The 20,982-nt window shown below is 42.1% G+C and overlaps 1 protein-coding gene across 1 annotated transcript; it reads right to left on the bottom strand.

The window, feature by feature from the left end:
- Positions 1-4,172: 4,172 nt before the first annotated feature.
- LOC148015805 (Transmembrane amino acid transporter family protein) lies at positions 4,173-6,623 on the bottom strand. The gene has a single exon (XM_087664647.1). The coding sequence runs from the start codon at positions 6,191-6,193 to the stop codon at positions 4,742-4,744; it is 1,452 nt and encodes a 483-aa protein (XP_087520773.1). The 5' UTR covers positions 6,194-6,623; the 3' UTR covers positions 4,173-4,741.
- Between the last annotated feature and the right edge of the window lie 14,359 nt (positions 6,624-20,982).

The following is a 20,982-nucleotide window of genomic DNA, read 5'->3' as shown; positions in this document are numbered from 1 at the left end:
GTTGGCACGACGCCACTGGAAGTCTGGAACTCATGATTCCAACAACTACAGAATCGAATTGGGGCGGAGGGTGCTCCCGCCACCACGGCGCCGGAGCATATGAAAGATTAAATTGGCACTGCTGCAGATTGGAAGTTTTGCACATGTAAAAGCTTGTATGTTGTCATATTGGCGGCCCATGGGGGTTGCCCCAGAGGGCAGCGGAGGCTGAGGGCTGCGTCAACGATGTTCCAAGGATTGAATTCACGCATCCATGTACACGCCCACACATTCAAACCACTTGAGCTACAACCCCATCGTCGGCCTTGGGCTCGGATACCAAAGAAAGTTCCACAGGCTCAGAATCGGATCACACTTGGGGCAACCTACTAGTTGACTGGGAATTTGGAAGGTGCTTCCAAGTTCCCTCTTTTCCCCGCCACACGGACCTTGTGCTTCCTTGTTGACTTGGGAGGGAGGAGAGGGGACCGCTGAAAACGACTCGTCCTTTTTTAGTTACAGCCTTAAAGAGAGGGACTCAAAAAACTATTTCAAACATCTATTTGCACCTAAAGAACTTGTCAAACAATGAAAAAATGAAAAATAATATTCTTTTTCAATTCAAAGAAGGGCTATATAAATTCTTGCCCATGTGGCAAGTGATTTGAACACCAATTTGCTCCACTTTGCAGGCAGAAAACTATAGCCTAACGTCAAGTACAGACTTTACTAGATTGTGGAGAGCTTCAGGCCTAGATAGATTACACTCTTTCTTTGGCCCATGAGAATAGGAGTAGGTGCCTGGCTTTGATTTTGGCAAACTGATGCTTGTTATATATGGTCAATGAAGTACATCAAGTTTCAATTCTGTAGAGCAACAAGATACATCACCCTTTGAGTCAACTCCCAAATCTGCAACATCACGTAACTCTTCTGGATTATCTTTGTTATTGCATCTTCCGATTCAGATGTCGTCCACTCTCAGCAGAGACACACACATAAGAATACAAGGCCATCCTAGCCAGATGGGATTCATGGACCTTCCTTTACCAAGGTATCAACACATGGCTTCCCGTTACGAACTGACCTTTGTGCTAGATACTCTCCATGTGAAAGCGGCTGGTCTTGGGGATGGCCATTCCCTATACTTTGTTTATACGTCTCATTGTATATTTTACCTCTCATGGATGATTGACATTGAGGACCCTTTAATAGAGGTTTATTATGCTGGGTGAGGGAAAGCAAATACAGTTTTTTGGCTGGTAAAGAGAGATTACAAAAAAGGGCCCTTGAAGCAAAGGTTGCTCCTATGGCACTAGTACCTTTGACTTGCCTTTGGAGCTTTGTGAGAGCCAGCGTGCATCCATCTACTACTCGTGAAGGGTGAAAAGTTTAACAAAGTGGATATTGGCTACTAGTAATAAGCAACAACAATCTACTTTCTCTCGCAAGCGCTATAAGCAATACAAAAAAAATTCACAGTGAGTATGATGCACTTTTGCCATTCAATCTAATTATCTCCTACTGATTAGGATCTTTGTACATAGTTAATGCTTCAGATAAGAGATTTCATATATGCGTGCGCACACACGCATGCACAAAGAGTGTGAATCTGTCTGCATCCTTGGCTAGTGCCCATTGGGACCGCACTGTTTGTAAAATGTACTCAGCCTTGGGTCCGTTCCCATGGCACCTTGCCTAGCAAGCAGTTTAAGAGTAAGTGCCAGCTGCCTAGAGAACATGGAGATGTTAACTGCCAGTCATCTTAGCACAACATGCTACCTTAGCTAATTAGTGGCCCTTGCTTCTGACATCAATGCGGCTACCCCATCACTCCCCCTTTGTACAGCATAGCGTCTGCCATAGACTCACTGCCAAACTGGATCATTGATCTGCAAAAGTTCTGCAATGGGATGCTTCAAGTCACTTCTCTCCCATCTCACATAACCAACACTTTACACACAATCGACATCTTTTCTTGGCAATTTTGACTGCCACCTAAATCTTATGTCTTTCAGAAAGTTGTTCTGGATGTAACCCCCTCTGACAGTTATATGAGACACATGAAACAACAATATGCTCTGGTTGAGGTACATGTACACATACCAAACTTCAAATGCACAATCCTATCAAGCCAACCCATAGACAAGAGTGCTAGAGCTGCACAGACACTTGTTTTCTCACTCACTCTGATTTCTAGCACCTGAAACACACTTGAAGAGAGCAAAGAGCATGGTTGCGCATACTGCACTAGAAAGAATACACTCGTACACATATGCGTAGAGTGAGGGTAAGTTGAGGACTGGTTGCAATTAACAAGGAACTCACTCAGATATAAAACCTTGAAGGAACCCACTAGTAGGAGAAGATCCCAAGACATTGAAGGGTGATCGAATCCCCAAAAGTAGGACCAGGCAAGGAACACGACCGAAGAGCTAGACACAATGAGGACCGACACTATTAGGGAAGTGGATCTACATGACCTCATCAACTTGGTGCAACAAGAAGTCCTAGACATGGAAGAGGGCAGCTTAGGATGAAGCAATGAGGAACTTGACCTAGGAGACTTTCCTAAGGTTTTCCACCAGTTAGTGAACAAATACAATGCTCAAACCCAGCTAGAGGATCATGGTAGACTTGTAGAGGACATCATAATAGATCTCAAGGAGGAGAGGAAGCTGGCACGCAAGGCTCTGCAAGGACAAGCCGCATGCAACCAGGACCAACAAACTAGGAGCTTGCGCTAGAGCATGGAAATGCAAGAGATCTAGAGAGCACTAGCCCTAGCAGGCAGTCGAAGAGCAAGATAGCGCTAGAAGGAGAACTCACACTGAGCCAGCTCCTAACAAAGTGATTGCTAGATAACATGGCAGTTGAGCAAAGCGCTGCAGCATTACCAACATCGCTGCTAGCGGGGTTAGGAGAGTCAACCAAGGCTCTAAGAGCCAATCAAAAATTCATGTGGTGGCGAAGCAGTTGGACAAATACCAAGCAAACAATGACCCATATGGCTTTGTGGAGCAATTCGAGTAGGTCTATGAGGTCAATGGCCTCATCGATCCTACTCAACACTCCCAAGCTTTCGAACTATGCTTAGGTGACAAGGGTCGGCAGACCTGGTACATGAGTTTGGATGTTGAAGAGCATGCCAATTTTAATGGCTTGAAAAGTCTATTTATTAAGAGATTTTCTGAACCCATGAACGTCAAGCAAAGAGAGAAAGAGTATATTCGAGATCATGTGACCCATGTGAGGAGCCTCTTTCAAGAGAATCCCTATGGGTGAGAGACCAACCGAAAGAGCGGTATCCATGGTACTCATCAATGGAATAGGAAGTGAAGAGCTCTATAAAGCCTTGGCCGGCAACTCGAGCTTGCATCAAGATACACTGGCAAGGGTCTTTGAAGAAGCTATTAGAGTGGATGACCAACTCAAGGAAAGAACCTCTAGAGGCTCGAATCTAGAAGATTCCAATGTCAGGAGTTCCAAGAGGGCCTCAACGTCGAGTGAGAGACCAAGCCCAAGCATGTAGGACAAAGGAAAGGGCACTGATTCAGGACAAGAGCTAGCAGAGACTAGGAAGGACATAGCCAAAGTGCAGGAGATGATGAGACGACCAATGCACCCACATGTCCAATGAATACATTATGACAGAAACCACTTGCCAGTCGAGTGTGAGGACACTAGGTCACGACCTTGTGCTAATTGTGGTAGGTTCAGCCATGACTCCATGCATTATCGACTACCTCAGAGATTCCCATACTCGCAGGCTTACGGTCAACCCTACCTTACAAACAGGCCACCTAACTTCTTTGGAAGGGAGCCCCATTAGCCCTCCATGCACCCAATGACGCTAAGCCATCCATCCCTAGAATGGAGATAAATCCTACAGATATCCCTAGTCCACTTGGACACTATGTGACACATCCACTAAGTGATACTCCAGTCCATTATGTGGACAACAAGCCTAGCTGCAACGTGCCTTATGTGAACCCATACGTCATAGACAGCAGTATCACAGTAACTCTTTTGACTGCCTTAATTCTAAGTCAAACACGTGTTTCGTTGCATAGGAGCAGCATAAGTGCCGAAAACTTTAAAGAGGAAGGTTCTACATACTTCTTGAAACTCAAATGACATATATTTGCACAGAATCGGCATCCTCTAATGAGGAATTTGAACGCCAGCTGAACAATCTCCAGGAGTGCACCGAAATTACACAACATAATTGACAGCCTTTCATGAGGATTTTGACTGCCAGCTAGATGTTCTTTAAAGACCTGTTAGAGGAAGGCAAGTTTGTCTTTCAGAAAGCTGTATTCTTGTTCTGGATGATAGCCCCTTTTGACACTTGTGAACACATGAAACCAAAATATGCCCTGGTCAACGTGTATTAGTACCAAACTTTGATGACCACATTGGCTCATTTATCTGCAAGATCTGAGTCAACATGTGTTTGGTCGCATAAGGCTCCAGTGCTTACTCAAATTAAAATGACAATTACCTGCACACAGTTGACAGCCTCTGTCTGGGCAAACGACATACAAGGTTCGGCAATGACAAAAAAACTTCTCATAGTGTGCCAAGTGACAACAAGTAACATGAATAATTTCCATCCGTTTAATAATTTGAGAGGTAAAAAATCTCTGTATACAGACTAGCAGAGGAAATGTACCACTTCCAAAAAGTAAGGGGAAGTGAACCCCAAAAGAATCCGCATAACATCTGAGGCCATTAGCACCAACTGCCTGCGTATTAGGCCTCAAGTATCCAAGTTTCTGACAAGATTAATAACATTGCCAGTCACTCCTATCAAGCTCACTGTGACTGCCATTACCAGCATTGCCCAAGAGCCCATACGAATCATCATGCGCTTTCTTAGTCCCACATTCACTGACCTCCACCATCGCAATCCCACCAAAGCTGGAAAGATGAATCCCAGGGACAAACCTGTTGTGGCACCAGTAAACTGGAAAGCAATCCAGATGTTGGGGATCAATGTGGAGCCCAAATAGGTCAGTGTCAGCAGGAGCAATGTGAGCCATACAAAGCGGTGCTTGCTCTCCGGATATTGAGGAAAGAAAAACGAATCGACAGTCTGACGCAACGAGAAGTGAATAACAGGAAAGACCAGCATGAGATGAATGACATAACCTACTCGGATGGTGCCATTCAGGAAAGAGCTGTATCTGATGCCAAGGTTCTTGTCAAAATTGGTGAGCACGTCAGAAGCGGTAGCATCACCAAAGAGGAGATAGCCAGAGAGTGCTGTCATAGAGTAAACAGATACACAGAGTGTTGTGGAGATGCGACCTACTTTGCACATGGTAGCTGGCGTCTGATCTTGAAGCTCACAGTAGATAGGATGAACATTGAAATGACAAATAAATGCATTTGTCATGATAGGGATAACCACGAGAAGGTCTAGAACAGAGGAGGGATCAGGTAAAAGACGTGGCATGGGAAGATCACCCATGAAGAGCTTGACTGTAGCAATCCCTGTGGAGAGAATAACAAAAACCACGGCAAGAAGGACCGATATGGCTGATGAATAGTGCAAAGAATCGATGCGTCTGAGAAAACACAGAGGGGCCAATGCCATGACCAGGGTCAGAAAGATCACCAGTCTTCTGTGGCTCCACCATCCATGCCTATTGCCGGCCCATTGGTCGAACAGTCCTTGATGCTCTCCTCCCTGAGAACCTCCCAGGACCTCACCAATGATGATGAGGTAAACCACCAAGATGCCAGCATTATTGATAATGATGCAGAGCTCTGCAAGCTTGCGTCCAAGGGTGCCACATGCGCTCTGCACGGTTTCACCATAGCTCCAGACCTTTGCAAATGTAGAAAAGAGGATAAGCATCTCAATGCTAGCCTCTGAAACGAGCCCCATGACTATGATGGCTGTCAGGCCGAGCGGGAGGCCCAGAACCTTCATGGTAGCAGGAAGGGCCATGATGCCGGCACCAATGATGGTGGTGGCGAGGTTGAAGACTGCACTGCCAATACCAGCCCCACTGTGGCCTTGATCTGGCCGATGATGGAGGTCCGATGACGACATAGCCGGGTTGAGGAGGGGGAGGTTGTCATCCGTGGCATGCTTGGGTGAAGGGGAAGCGATGGAGACTGACAAGGATCCATTACGAGGATGGAGCTGCTCGAGTTCGAAGGAGGAGGTAGGGGGCTCTGTAGGTAGGTAGGAGGGCTTCATGTCCTCTCTCTCTCTCTCTCTCTCTCTCTCTCTCTCTCTCTCTCTCTCTCTCTCTCACAGAAGCTGCTCTTCCGCTAGCTCTCTTTCAGAGCAAAATCCTCAGACAAATTCCTGTTTCTCTTTGACGGAATTACTGTTCCTCCTTCTGCTCCGACCCTTCTATGTATAGGAATCCCCTGTTTTTGTGTCATCCCCTGATCCTCTTTCATTCACCAAACCTAAGATCCGTCTCAGCACGACGAATTCCTGCCCTGCCAATTCGATCTTCGATGCAGAGACTGATTCTCTCCTACTTCTTCCTCCTCATGAATGGGGCCGTGGCTATCCTTGCTCTCCCTGCGCCTGCGTTTTACACGGCAGGCTTCGGGATGCAGAAAATAGTCTGGACTTTACGACTTGTGCAGGTCAATTAACCCACGCGTGTCTTGGACCTTAGAGAATAGCGATAGTAGCTTAATCTTCGCTAAAACAAATAGTGCCTCATAATTGTACGCAATATATATTTTATGATCGATTGAAAAGATAAGTATTAAGTATGAGAGATATATTTATTATTGATTACAACTTATATATTCTCATGTAAATAATGTGAAAGGTTTTCTTTTTGAAAGTGGGATAAAGTCAAACTCATTTAGAGTTGCAAAGGAATTACTTGTAAAGTGAAGAAAAAGTCCAATCATTTGGATCTCCTAGGGTTCTCACCAAACATGACAACATCCTATGTGGCACAAGCTCCAAAATCCCAATGACAATTAATCTCTCTCCCTCATTTCCTCTCTCTCTCTCTCTCCTCTCTCTCTCTCTCTCTCTCTCTCTCTCTCTCTCACACACACACACACACACACACACACACAGAGCTTGAGCACATGGGCTAATCTATCTGAGCTTAGATAGCTTTCTGTTACATCCAAAAGCACGATAGAGAGATGAGATGGCAATAAATAATAGGTTGTTGGACCCTACTTGTCGCTTGCATGGCTATACATAGCAATATTGTTAGTCAAGGAAAGACTCACTGTTCCATTTGCATTTCGACATGAAGTGTGCAGGGGCGTCCTTCCACATCAATAGGCAGGGAGATGGAACCGTGCCGACAGACCTTGCTCATGTGCTAAGGGTGTCTCTCACCTCATGATTCACACTCAAGGGGTCCGGCACACCTCCCTCCTCCTGACTCATCTTTCACCATAGTTGTAGCCTTGCGCATCTTAGTCATTCTCACTCTAAACATTGTAGACATGCCACTTAGCTCAATGTTGCCCAGTAACCATTGCTCCCTCACCTACCACTTCCTTTGCCACTTGCCAACCACCTAGCTCACCTATCAATTGCCTGTCCGGTTTCTAAGATATAGAGAGATCAGTTTGTGGGGTCGCTCTGGGAGGCTCTTTCTTTCTCTCTCCACAATAGTTTAGTGCCATAATAGCTTGCATAGTGGAGGATTGTTACCTCCTCTAAGAATATATCTTCAATAATCCCTCCATGATGACCATGTGTATGAACATGTCCACCTTCTCTAACACATCACTACTCAACTAGGGACCCCCATGTGGCACCATTGTGATTTGTGAAGCAGAGTTTGGACTCTTTTGTCTCAGGCGAAGGAAGTGGAGGAATCAAGAAATATGAGAACTTTCAACCCTCATGTATAAGCAAGTGTTTGCCATCATTGTGATGGCCCTTAAGGGACTACACCAACAACAAAATATCAACAAATTACAAAGATACAACGATGCAAGCTTTTTCTAGATTTAGGGACGAAGAGGATCTAGACATGCATGTAATCTCTCTCTATTTCTCTTAATCTCAGTCTCATGCTCCCATCTTTGGCATTAGTAAGGACAAATCAACCATTGGAAGGGAGGAATCAAGCTTTGATGAGAATGTTTGAAGAGCTATGGACAAGGCGAAGTGATCTCTCTCTCTCTCTCTCTCTCTCTCTCTCTCTCTCTCTCTCTCTCTCTCTCTCTCTCTCTCTCTCTCTCTCTCTCTCTCTCTCTCTCTCTCTCTCTCTCTCTCTCTCTCTCTCTCTCTCTCTCTCTCTCTCTCTCTCTCCGTCTCCGAGGATATGTGTAGACAATACTTTGTATGTGGCATTTTGGGGCATTGTGAGGAGGGCATGAAGGCAGCAATGATGGCAATGGGGGGTAGGCACCTAATCTTCTTAGCACTGATCTTCTTACATCCCAACTGTCTTCCATTATCTACAACATGGCGAGTCTTGCTAGTCTTGTGCCAACATATTTCACTTGTTACTTTTGAGTTTTAAGCAAATGGAATCTTTCTATGCTTCTGAGTGTCTGTCATATAGGCCTACGAAAAAAATGAATGATGTTCCCATCACAATGTATTCCTAGCACATCATACAAGCAAAAAATAGGACATGCTGGACTACAATGCCAATGGATACATGGGAACTTCGCAGGGTAAGTGTAGCAACTACCATCATCCCCATTTAGAGTAGAAATGAACTCATCAATAAATGGATGCAATTTCAATCCACTAAGCTCGACCTGAGTTGCTAAATGCTCTAGTAGCTCCTGGTGTGAAGGATCAAACTTCACACCAATAAGGAGCCCTTGCCATTTAGGTGTCCTCTACAGTCTTTAACATAGTTTTTTATTGAAATTTGCAACTTAAGGAAATAATCTTGAAGCTCTTGGAAACATGATGGTAGAGCATGATAGGTTGAAAGCCATATTTGAGGCTATGAATGATTTTTTCTAGTTTAGTGCAAGATCCTAAACAAATATAATTGAGGATATTAGGTTCGAAACCACTATTGCACATTATATTGATGTCGTGCAAGTGTCAACTATTAGGGTTGCTTGATAAAGCCTCCAACGATCTCCCTATGTCTCATTTATTTTACATGTCATGCTTTGAATGAGTCTACAAAGATGGATTTGCTTGATCAAAAGTTTAGCTTTTGCCCTCAAATTTGTAAATTGAATGTCCTCTAACATGCAAACATTTTTATTTTGACCTATTATTTTCATATATTACTTCATGTATATGACTTGGGGGTGCAAGGGTTTTAAATGCTAACAAGCATGAAGAGAAAGACAAAGGTTTGCATTGGAGCAACATAAAGTGTTACTTTTTTCCTATGATTTAAATGGTTACCACATTATTGAGAAGATTATAAAAGATGTGTAAACTTCACGTTAGCTAAGTATTAATGCACTTTTTTGGGAATGTGACATGCATGAGAGGGGGGAGAGGAGGGTTGTGTTTGCCTTTGTAATACTTGGTCAATGGACATATTATACTTTTAAACCTACATTAACTTTGCTAATAAACACCACATAAGGTGACACTAAACCTACATGAGAGGGGGGAGAGGAGGGTTGTGTTTGCCTTTGTAATACTTGGTCAATGGACATATTATACTTTTAAACCTACATTAACTTTGCTAATAAACACCACATAAGGTGACACTAAATATTTTATTACTCAAGCTATGCTAAGGACAACGTTGCACTTTTGAACAAAAATTCATGAAATTTTAAGAAACTTGCATATTATTGATCCCAATTATGTCTTACTTTGTTAATTATTGAACGAATTGAGTTACTCAATAGCTTAATGTTTCTATTCCTCTTGCTTGTACAATTGCCACCACTTGGAATGTGTTACAAGATTGATTATATTCACTATTATATCAGTGCATACATGTGTATCCAATCCAATGTGACTTCTTATATAATATAAAGCCAACATGTGAAAACTACTTAGTATATACGCTCTCTTCCTTTAATTCCTCTATTGTATATATACCCCCTCTTCCTTTAGATGTGTAATTGGTCATTATACATGGCCAAAAAAGTCTCTCTCTATAAATGTCTCTCCCTATCGGTGTAGAGGTAGTAGTTCTATAAGAATGGTGTTTAGCATGCTTCGTGCTTGCCATGTTTGATCAAGTTATTGACTTGACTGAATCCATGTCAAGCATATGCAAGTAGTGTTAGTTGCCTTAAATATGGTGATTTGGGTTGCCTCGATGTAAATTATACAAAAACAATAACAATGAGACTTACTTCTACATATTTCCTAATTGCATTTGTGTTATCTAAGAATTTATACTTCTGAAGTCAAATTATGTATGGCATGTCTTCTTTCTTTAAAGTGTATGTGGGGCCTACGTTGTTTTCATCAATGTCTCTTTACAACTTTGATGTTTTTTATGATGAATTTTAGATAACTAATGATGGTTGAGAGAGAGAGAGAGAGAGAGAGAAAAGATGTCAATTTAGGTATGCATTTTAAAATACTTTTGAATGCATTGGATGTTTATTAATATTCAAAGTTAGAAATTAAATACTCAAAATTTTAATAATGCTAACTCAGATGAGATTTGAACACAATGTTGTATGTATTTGTATTATTGTAGGCCTTCAAAAAATGGTTAAGCTAGTAAAGACAACATATGAAAATGAAGGGTCTTATTGATTGTTATAACATTCCATACAAGGCATTTCTATTGGGAAATGCAAGCCAAGGTCCTCTCCACATTGATAAACAAATGGAAGCAAGAGGCACCCATAAAGAGTGAGAGGTCCAACACCTGCACTTGCACGAGTATTAGTGTGGAGTGCTAGTAATTATAAAGCTAATTGCATCCTTGTAATGATGATGTACATGATATAATATTGGGTGTTGCACGCCTAGGCCATGCAAAGCACAACACTAGCCCGATGCTTCACTTTAGGGGTTGGACAACCAAGGAATCAACAACCTCATGTAAGTAGATGGGGGTTACATAGCACATGTGATTGTGCATAAAGGGCATGGGTGGCTAGACAAGTGTACACACGCAGATGTGCAAGTGGGCAGACATGCATGAGCAAGTGGCCGAGCACATGTGATTGTGCATAAAGGGCATGGGTGGCTAGACAAGTGTACACGTAGATGTGCAAGTGGGCAGACATGCATGAGCAAGTGGCCGAACACATGTAGGCGGTTGGATCTAGGTGGGTCACAATGGGGGCTCACACTTTGCTAACATGTGACACACCATGTGGCACACCACCCCGAACCTCTTAATAGTATATACTAGCTGGCCTAGTTGGTAACTTGCTAACCATGCATGGTGTGGTTGTTGCATGCTTGCGAAGTTCATTAGCTACACCTTACTTACTTCACATTCTGTGAGCAAAGGAAGCCTCCCTTTTGAGAGCAAAGCAATGTGATTGCTTCCCTTTGCTCTTTTAAAAAAAGGATGGATGGTGCATTGGTGCAATAAATAGCATGCTTCTATTGACACTGGGTACCCATGCTTCAATTACTTCAAGTTCTTTGAGTGAAATTGATGGAGAACTTATGGTGCACTTCACACACAAAAAGCGGTTCAATTCTTACAATGTGTGAACAAGGCTTAACAGTAACTAGTTTGGAGAAAGAACCAATGTGAAAGGGAAGTTATGTCTCTCAAGGATGAAGGAGGTCCTCTCAAGGATCAATGATGCTCTCTCAAGGATGAAGGAGAACCTCCAAGGGCTCTCACAAGGAAAGTGTGGGGTGCAATGCAATTCATTTTATAATAGCACCAGGCTCCCTCCTGTGCAAGTTGTAAAGTCTAAACAGACATGGGTGAAGGGATAAGGAAATTAGAAGGGAATGGAGAAAGAGGACCTTGGCAAGATACTCGATCATGTAAAAAAGCGGATGGGTGCCCAAGGGATTCAGAGAATGGCTGCCCTTCTTACTCTCTTGATAATAGAAGCCTTTAAGATGAGCCAAAATATGCACACAATGGAGAGCTATACCTTAATGGATGATGAATTTCTTGTCTTCTCAATGATCTTGGCAACTCCAGCCTTCAATCTTCACTCCAATGCCTTCTTAGACAGCAACACTGCCAATGCTTGAGCTCCCAAACTTTGATTAGCAACTACGGAAGCTCCCACAACCTCAAAACCTCTAGGGCAACAACACTACCAATGCTTGAGCTCCCAATCTTTGATTAGCAACCATGGAAGCTCCAACAACCTCAAAACCTCTAGGAAAGAGGTTATAATGCCATGTTACAAAACATGGTTTAGACAAGAAGATGAGAGTAGACTATAGGGGAAAGTAGAACAAGAACGAAACCATAGTGGCATGAAAGAGACTTGATTGATTTGAAGGTTGCAAGTACACTGTTTGATAGCTTTCTAGCTTGAACACACTCTACTCTCTTTGCTTATGGAATACACTCTCCTTACGTGTGCTTGTAGAATAGCCTCTAGCACCATGCATTTTAACAACGTGTAATATGTAGTACAAATGCATATAGCAGTAGGGGCATTTATAGGCATCATTAGTATGTGGTATCTAGTAAAAATGCACATATATCCACATTCATAAATGCACTCTGTGTAGAACTTAAATGCTCTGATAGATGGGTCTATTGTAGGGAAAAATATGTGTAGAAGGTGTAGTATTTTTGTTTATGCTTGTTTGCGGTAGATGCTTTTATATTCGTGGTTGCATATGTATGAATTCACATGCATGGAGTGAGAGAAAATAATAATATATAGCATTACCACACAATGATTTTGACAACATATGTTTGCATAGTGCATAAGAAACAAAGTGATGCATGTTAATTATATTCATAATGACCAAGTGTGGTGAGGTTTTCCAAGCCATAGACATAGACATGAGTTTTCTTTTCTTTTGGGGCTTTAAGAGGATGAGAGAACATTCATGCTTTGATTTTGTACCTATCAGGACAGTGAAGGAGTGGTCCAAACACACAATCAAAAGAAAGCATAATTCCCTTTTTGGTTCATTGATGTGTGTACTCATTCTTGGAGTTTGAGTTGGGACTTTTCTTCATGGCCTACACAAGCCCATGTTAAGCATAGGTTTAGGTATAGATGTACACTAGATGTAAACTAAAGTAAACATAGGCTAGGCTAGATGTCATATAGAGGTAGGTGAAGGCATAGACCTAATATATGCTAGGTTAGATGTCACATAGATATAGGCATGGACATATACCTAATGTAGGCTAAGTGTAGGCCAAGCATATGTGTAGGTGTATGCTAAGTGCATGTGTAGGTGTAGTTGTAGATTAGGCTTAGACTAGGTAGGCTAAGCATAGGTTACCATTCGCTAGGTGTAGAGTAAGGGTTGTCAAAGCATCTGCCTACAGTTAGACTAGTTTATGCTTGGATTATGGTTAACCTATAACTATGCCTAGCCTATTCGTAGCTAAGCCCTAGTCTATGCTAGCATAGTTGTTGGCTAAGTGTACACTTGACATGGCATAGTTGTAGACTAGGCTAGGCTAGGCATGGCTAGAGTAAGGGAAAGCATTGGCCTACATGTGGAAAATCAGAGTTGCAGCAAGAAGAATGTGCACAAGAGGGAGATGAGAGCTCAAAGTATAAGAACAAAATCTTGTTTACTAAGTTGCTCAAAGTACAACTTGGGTACACTCTATCTCACACTTGATAGTGACCCATAGGCTATTTATATAGCCTTTTCCAAGCTAGAATTAGGGTTTCCCTTGCCCCTTAAGACCATTCACATCCATCTGCCCTCATATACCCTTTCTTGGGGTGAATTTCTATGCCTATATTGTAGCACCCCTCCTTAATGCCAAGGTGGCATTGCATCACAAGACATGTTAAAGTTCCCCCCCTCAATCAAATGGGATGCCTTTATAAATCAGGCTACAAGGATATTCATAGGTAGAGGATGTTATAAGACTCAAAAGAGCCGGTCATATGTGGATTGGGAAGCAAAGTTGGCCTCCAATTCCTTAGATACTAGCGGAACACTGGGACACTTATTACTGGTGATATGCTCGGTCTTCTTGCATTTGTTGCACTTCATTTTGTCAAGGTATTTCTTCTAGCAATTGCTTACAATATGCCCCTTTTTGTGACAAAAGGAGCACTTAGTAGATGCGGTATGGACTAACACTTGCGCACGAGAAGTGATTGGTGACGTTCCTTCAATATGGTTTCTCTTCTCTTCATCTAGGCAAGATTGGATGGTACTTGCCAAAGTTGGGTTTGGGATATTAGTTAGGGTAGTCACAAGGGTTGGAAAACCTTCTTCACAGACTTTAGCAGGATGACAATGGCATCTTCATCATGAATGGGTGCTTGAATGGAGGCAATCTGTGCCACAAGTCCCTTCATATGTGAAATAAACTTTCTTAGATCTTCTCCTTGTTTGTATTCCAAGTTGAAAAACTCGATCTTGAGAAATATCTTGGAGTTCTTCCCTGTAGCACATTAGAGCCTTTCAAGCTCATCCCACTTTTCTTTGGCAATGGAGAGTTGGTCAATATGATGAATTAAAGATTCATCTAAATGAAGCATGATGATGGCTTGAGCCTATTCATCATCTTCTACATCAAGGTTATTGGATGGGTCACTTACTTTGGTCCCTTTCATGAAGGGCCGGTAGCCTCTTTCCATCATTTTGTATTTTACCAAGACTTGCCAAGGATGAAAATATTTTCCATTAAATTTGCGAATTTGAGGCCTTACATTTGCATAGGCAATGGCCATTATAGGAAGGTCTTACCAATTTCCTTAAGCAATGGTAGTGTCTAATCCTTTATAGGTGGCCAAGTACAACCGAATAGCATAATTAATAGCCAAGTTTTAAAGTTCTAGAGTTGAAAATGGTTGGAAATCATACATATGCAATATCTCAAGATAGGATTTAGGAGGTCCTATTCTTCGAACAACCCTTGATTTAGGCTTTACTGTTTTTCTAGGTTTCAACGAGGTGAGCTTTGACTGGACTTCAGGCACTTCCCGATAATGTGGCCTATTGGAGGAGTTCTTGGTGGAGCATGGCTTATCGATCAATTCTATGCTTTTGGATGAATCAGAGGAGAGTACCATAACACTCATATCTCTGATGTACCAGCAGACTAGTATTGGGATATGGTCTATGTGTTTATAGTTGTACACATAGCCTTACAACCAAGTAGGAAGGGATAAATATTATAAGGCACTTTGATGGACTTAATTTTCTGATAAAAAACTAGATTGAGTCAACATCCAGCTAGCAACATGATTGTAAAATGCAACATTAGTGCTTACAAGCACTCATCTTAAGGTTTATGCCGCTTGAGATGTAAGATGTGGATTGTTTGCTGAATTAAAGAGATCCACCAAGTGTAAGAACTTTGAAATGGAGATTTCAAATCTTCAACTAACTTTGGAGAAGATCAATCAGTGATTAGAATCACTGTTAGTGCTTAGACATCAAAAATTTTGAAGAATGAAAAAGCTTGAAGCTTCCTGGCTATGGCTGCTAGGAAACAGATAGTCAGGGTTTGGTTGATTGCAGCCACCACAGGAAGAATTTCACCAAACCCTCTTAGAGGGAGATAGCTCACTGGGGGGGCTTTGAAAGCCCTATGGTGGCCAGGAAGATTGCATCGCTTGCAGACCACGCCATGTCCTGGAACATCATGTTGCCCAAAACTATGCCATTTTCAAGAACTAAGCAATGCTGCCCTCCACGTCGACTAATCCCTATGTTTAACGTGCCATGATGAAGCACTTTGTGTTGGGGAAGAAGCTGAAATGCTCTCCTTTGGCTTCCCCAGGTCCTCCAAGGTCAGGGGGTCAAGCTGGCTATGGAGGTTGAAGGTCCAAGATGAGAGAATGAAGCTTTTCTTGTACACTTAGTGAGGCTGAGGTTAGAGGAAGGTGAAAGGATTAGAGGAGGCTCTGATACCATGTGGAAAATTAGAGTTGTAGCAAGAAGAATGTGCACAAGAGGGAGATGAGAGCTCAAAGTACATCTCACACTTGATAGTGACCCATAAGCTATTTGTATAGCCTTTGCCAAGCTAGGGTTAGGGTTTCCCTTGCCCCTTAAGACCATTCACATCCATCCGCCCTCATATACCCTTGCTTGGGGTGAAATCCTATGCCTATATTGTAACACTATAGTTATGCATGCCTATGCCTATACCTAGCCTATGCCTAGCCAAGCGTAGCCTATGCCTACAAGTCATCTATGACAAATGCCTAGCCTATGTCTACATGTATTTTGTGGTCTATGTATATGCCTATGTATAACTGTAGTCTACAACATATGCATATGTGACTAAATTGCTTATGTATAGTCTATAGCCCATGCCTAGCCTATACCTAGCTTATGCATATGTGTAGTCTGTGGCCTATAGCTATGCCTATGGATACATGTAGTGTACAGTCCATGCCTATGCAACCATCTTGCTTGCATGTGGTCTATAGCCTATGCCTAACTATGCTAGCTATGTGTATGTGTAGATGTAGGTGTAGCTAGGCATAGGCATAGGTAGCTAATTGTAGCCTAGGCTAGAAATAGGCATAGGCCTAGGCTAAGCATACATATGCTATGCATTTTGTTGAGCTTCTTATACACTCAATAGTGAGATATAAGTAGAGCTCTTATTCTTTCAAAAGTTCAACTTACTTTTATGGATTAGCTCTCACCTAGTTGCTCTCTTGCCCTATCCAAATCATCAAGCTACTTTGATAGATTAGTTCTCACTTAGTTACTCTCTTCCCCTCTCCAAACCATCAAGTTCACTTCTTCAAGAAATTAAGGAAAAATAACAATTTCAAGATTGTAGTAGACACATCTTGTTCTCCCTTTTATTGTAATTGATATGATCTAGAGTAGCTAGATATGGCATCAGATCCTTATATGGTTCATTCACTCCAATTGCTTGATCATAGCCCACTTCAAGCTCAAACCACCATTGCAAGAGGAGGAGGAGGAGGGGGGGATGGAGAGGTGGAGTTGATGAATGCTTCTTTCTTATTCCTCACATTCTCAAACTCATTCCCTCTCACTCTATCTCACACACATATCCCCCCCCAAAAAAAAAGGAAGTAAGAATACAAAGGGGAGCAAGACAACATGGAGGAAATTGGCACACACACCTTCTACTATTTTATAAAGCTTATGTACATGGAATCCCTTTTTTGGGTTCCCCTCCATTTTGGGCACCCATTTCTCTAATTAAACCCTTGTGTTACTCTTTGCTTCCAAGAACTTGCATTCATGGGCTACAAATTGTCTCATTTAAATTCCACATGAGTTCTTTTACAAGTCGCATCACCCGACTCTATTAAAAGGCTTTTATGGTAAATTACATTGCAACCAACTAATCATTCATTTTTGGAGTGGGGCGGTATTCGATTCATACATTGAATTCTAATCATTTGGCTTTCTCCTACCCTTCTTCTTTTTGTTGTTGCCAAGGGTCAACACTACCCCTCCTCCTAGACAAGTGCTAGTCCTGTGGCACTCCATGTTGTGGTGAGATGCTTCCTACTAGGGATGGCCATGATGTGATGTCCCATTGGAGGGGTGGTAGTCATTCTAGGTGTAGGAGTTGGGGTTGTCCTTATTGTCTTGGAGGATGATAATGCATCATTCTAGATGGTAACAAAGACAACAATTGATTCCCACACCTTAGGGACAATTGGTGCATAATTATTTGTGCATTGCAGTGCTCACGATGATAGATCTTTGGTCACAACTAGGGGATTTGGCCCTTAAGGTGTCCTAAGGTGGTGAAGTTTGGGGAAGGTTTAGGGTTTAGTAACTCCCTACATGTAGTGCACACAATTTTCCTCTCTTTCTTCTTTGGCTTGTCCCTTCTCTTCCTCTTTTTTTTTTCTTTGTGTGTTGTTCCTTTATCTTTTTTTCCCTCTCACTTTTATTTGAATAAATAATACAAGATGCGCTTACTATTCAAGTAGGGGACATAGCATGTGCTAGAGGTGGCCTTTGTCAAATAGATATTCTTTTACAAGTTTGTGGAGACTAAGAGGGGATTTAGGAAAGAATGGATGGGTGCACATGGAAAATCTAATGCCCACATGTCCTCACACACAACTATACAATATGGTATTAGTAGAATCGATTGAAGTTGCAATTGTACCATTGCTAGATGGTCAATACCTACATTCACATCGAAGAACAAGGGTGAGAGCTTGTTTTCATATGAAGTGATTGGATGATGGAAAAGTCTCACCAATAGGTATAATAGTTGCATGTTAGAATGAATATAATGGGCTAGGGAAATTGATGAATCTCCTCACAAAATCATTGAAGGAAGGTATAAGGTCTCTAAGCTAGAATATGTATAGCTTTTCAACATTAGAGGCTCAAACATTCATACCGTTAGGAAGTTGTACCTTCTACACACCCCTTTGAAATGCTTGTTGTGCCTTCAAGGATAGGGTAATATTGTGGATTAGTCCATTCATCGAGGTGCAGATAGTAGTAGGTGGGCTAGGTGAGCTTATTAGTCTCCAGGATGGGGTAATGCCACTATGGCTATCCCTATCACATGTTCCTGGGATTTTTTTCAAGGAATTTTCTCCTAATACCCATGTGGAAATAATTCTAGTAGAAAGCCTCCAAATCTCATTGATATAGCCATTTATGTGGTGCTTATTCTCCCTCATCCTGATGAGCCATTACATTATCCATAGGGGAAGTGGTCCTCATGCACCTTGAAGTCAAAGGTCACCACAATGTCAAAGACTGATGCCTTACTTGATACTTGTGCAAGGCTTCTTCAAGGACTCCTTTATATTCTTCTTGTTGTGTCATGTCCAATAGGAGGTCTATCACTTTCTGAATTGAAGCTCTCAGGGGGAGATACATCCCTCTTAGGGCATTGATCACCCTTTCATACAACTCTCACTGTTCTTGAGTTATATTTTTGCTTCACGCTTCTCTTAACCCTTCTTCATCATAGTCAGGGAGTTTGGCCATTTTAGTTGGGGGAACCGTTGTTGCTAGTGATTCCTCTTTTGCCTCTAGTTGGGGGTGAAGATCTTTGATTAACAATGGGAAGGGGCTGGTCTAGAGGCCTATGCACTTAATCATCATACCCTATTGCATATGGATGGGCTTTTAATCTACCTTAGCCAACTTATAATTTAGCACTTTGAATTTTCCTCCCAAACCCAACTTAGTTCAGGGTGGTAGTGGTAAGGCTTAGTTCAAGGTGGTAGTGGTAAGGCTTAGTTAGGGTTTCAACTCCTCCATATAGTCCAAAGGTATATGTGTCTTGTGTTGTCTCATAGCCTTGTGGTTCAACTCCTAATGTAGCCTTGAGAACATGTTTGCATACTGTCACTTTCTCTTAGAAATGGCTCTCTCTCAAAAGTGAATTGACAAATTTTGAGGCCATCTAATGGAGGACAACTTGGACCTGTTTTGCTTCTCTTTGTATCTTACTTACCGATTCAATGAAGTTGGTCTCACAAGTGGTCTATAGGACTATAAAGGCTAGGTTGATTAGGTCATATTTCTCATGACTTTTCATGAACTTTTGTGTGAGGGTTTCCACCCTTGCCTTTTCCTACTCTCTCAACTCTTACCTTAGACACATTGGCCTTGACGTTTTGTTCTTGCTATTGAGTTATTCCACGGTTGCACAAGCAAGCCCTTAGATCCTCCAACTCCATGTTCTTCCTCTCCACTTTCTTGCTCTTCTCCTCTAACTACTCGATCTTCTCTTCTAGCTCTTTATTTTTCTCATCCAAATTTTAACTTTTCTCTTCTAGAACCTTGGTCTTGTCTTCAAGTGCATTGTTCTTGGCCTAGAGCTCACTATGCTATTGAATGGATTATATTAAAAATAATTCATAATTTTTAGTGGTTGTATCTATTGGGGGTAAAGGCGCCTCCGCCTAGCCGCCCGTGTATTACTACACTAACAGTCACCGCCACTGCACACTGTAGGTGGTGGGCGCCCGTCACTTTCACTTTATTCTTTATTCTTTTAGTGACAGTTTGAATAAAGGAAGGCTCAGTCACACATTGTGACTGTTGGAGTTCCCATTTCTTGTCTCTCTCTTTCTTGCTCTTGCTCTCCTGCCATAGCTCTCGAGTGCAAGCTTCGATCCTTCTCTCCTTTCAACTGGTATCAGAGCACGACTTCCCGACTCTTGAGCTTGGCTCATGGCATTTTCAGCTTCCCATTGACTCCCCACTGGCATTGGGTCTCCTTCTCGGTAGCCATAGCTCATTCTCTTGAGCTCCCGTCACTCCCCGGCTTCTCGAGGCCTATTGAGGCACCATCAAGGCATTGACATTGAGGTATTTCTTTATTATTTCAGAGATTTATCTCAGTCCATAGGTCTAGGTAAACAGGGTTTTCACAGGTTGTGGGTAGCCATAGCTCACACCTCTTGGAGCTTCCTTCACCTGGATCTTGCTTCTAGCCTATCAAGGCTTGCTGAGGCTTGGTGTAGGCCTTCTTTGGCCCCCATTTGTGCTCCCTTTGGGCCCCATTGTTGACACGTGGGACAGCAGACCCCCCCAGCCAGCTCACGTTTTTTTGGCGCCTGTTTCAAAATCTGGCCCAAAAATCACTCTTTTTGTCATATCTCGGGCATTCGAAACCCGATTCAGGCAAAGTAAGAGTCTAAGTTGGGATTTGGCATACTCCAGACACGATCGTGATGTCAGATTCACCAAATATTGATGATAGAATATTCTATAATAGATTTCAGGTATGAGATAGCATGTATTTGTATGCCTATGGCTTATGTGATGCTTCTACTGATGTGTATTGATACCAGATCACTTGTGGATGTTATGCCTCTTATGTGAGACGCATTTGGAGCTGATTTAGCTCAGCCATTGACAGTTTTGAACAATCCCAGATCTTATTTCTAGGTATTTTCCCAGATTTTTAATTCACACATCCACAAACCCTTTTAAAATTTTTTTAAAAAAAACAAAAAACAAAAACAAAAACATTGACAAATACAAAAAAATCATTAAAAAACACTTTAAATTTTGAA

Source organism: Lygodium microphyllum, chromosome 23 (assembly GCF_053477565.2).
Source record: "Lygodium microphyllum isolate KBCC chromosome 23, Lygodium_microphyllum_v1.1.10, whole genome shotgun sequence".
Taxonomy (NCBI): Eukaryota; Viridiplantae; Streptophyta; class Polypodiopsida; order Schizaeales; family Lygodiaceae; genus Lygodium; species Lygodium microphyllum.
Note: the sequence above shows the minus strand (reverse complement) of the source record. Positions and strands in the feature narration are given on the sequence as shown.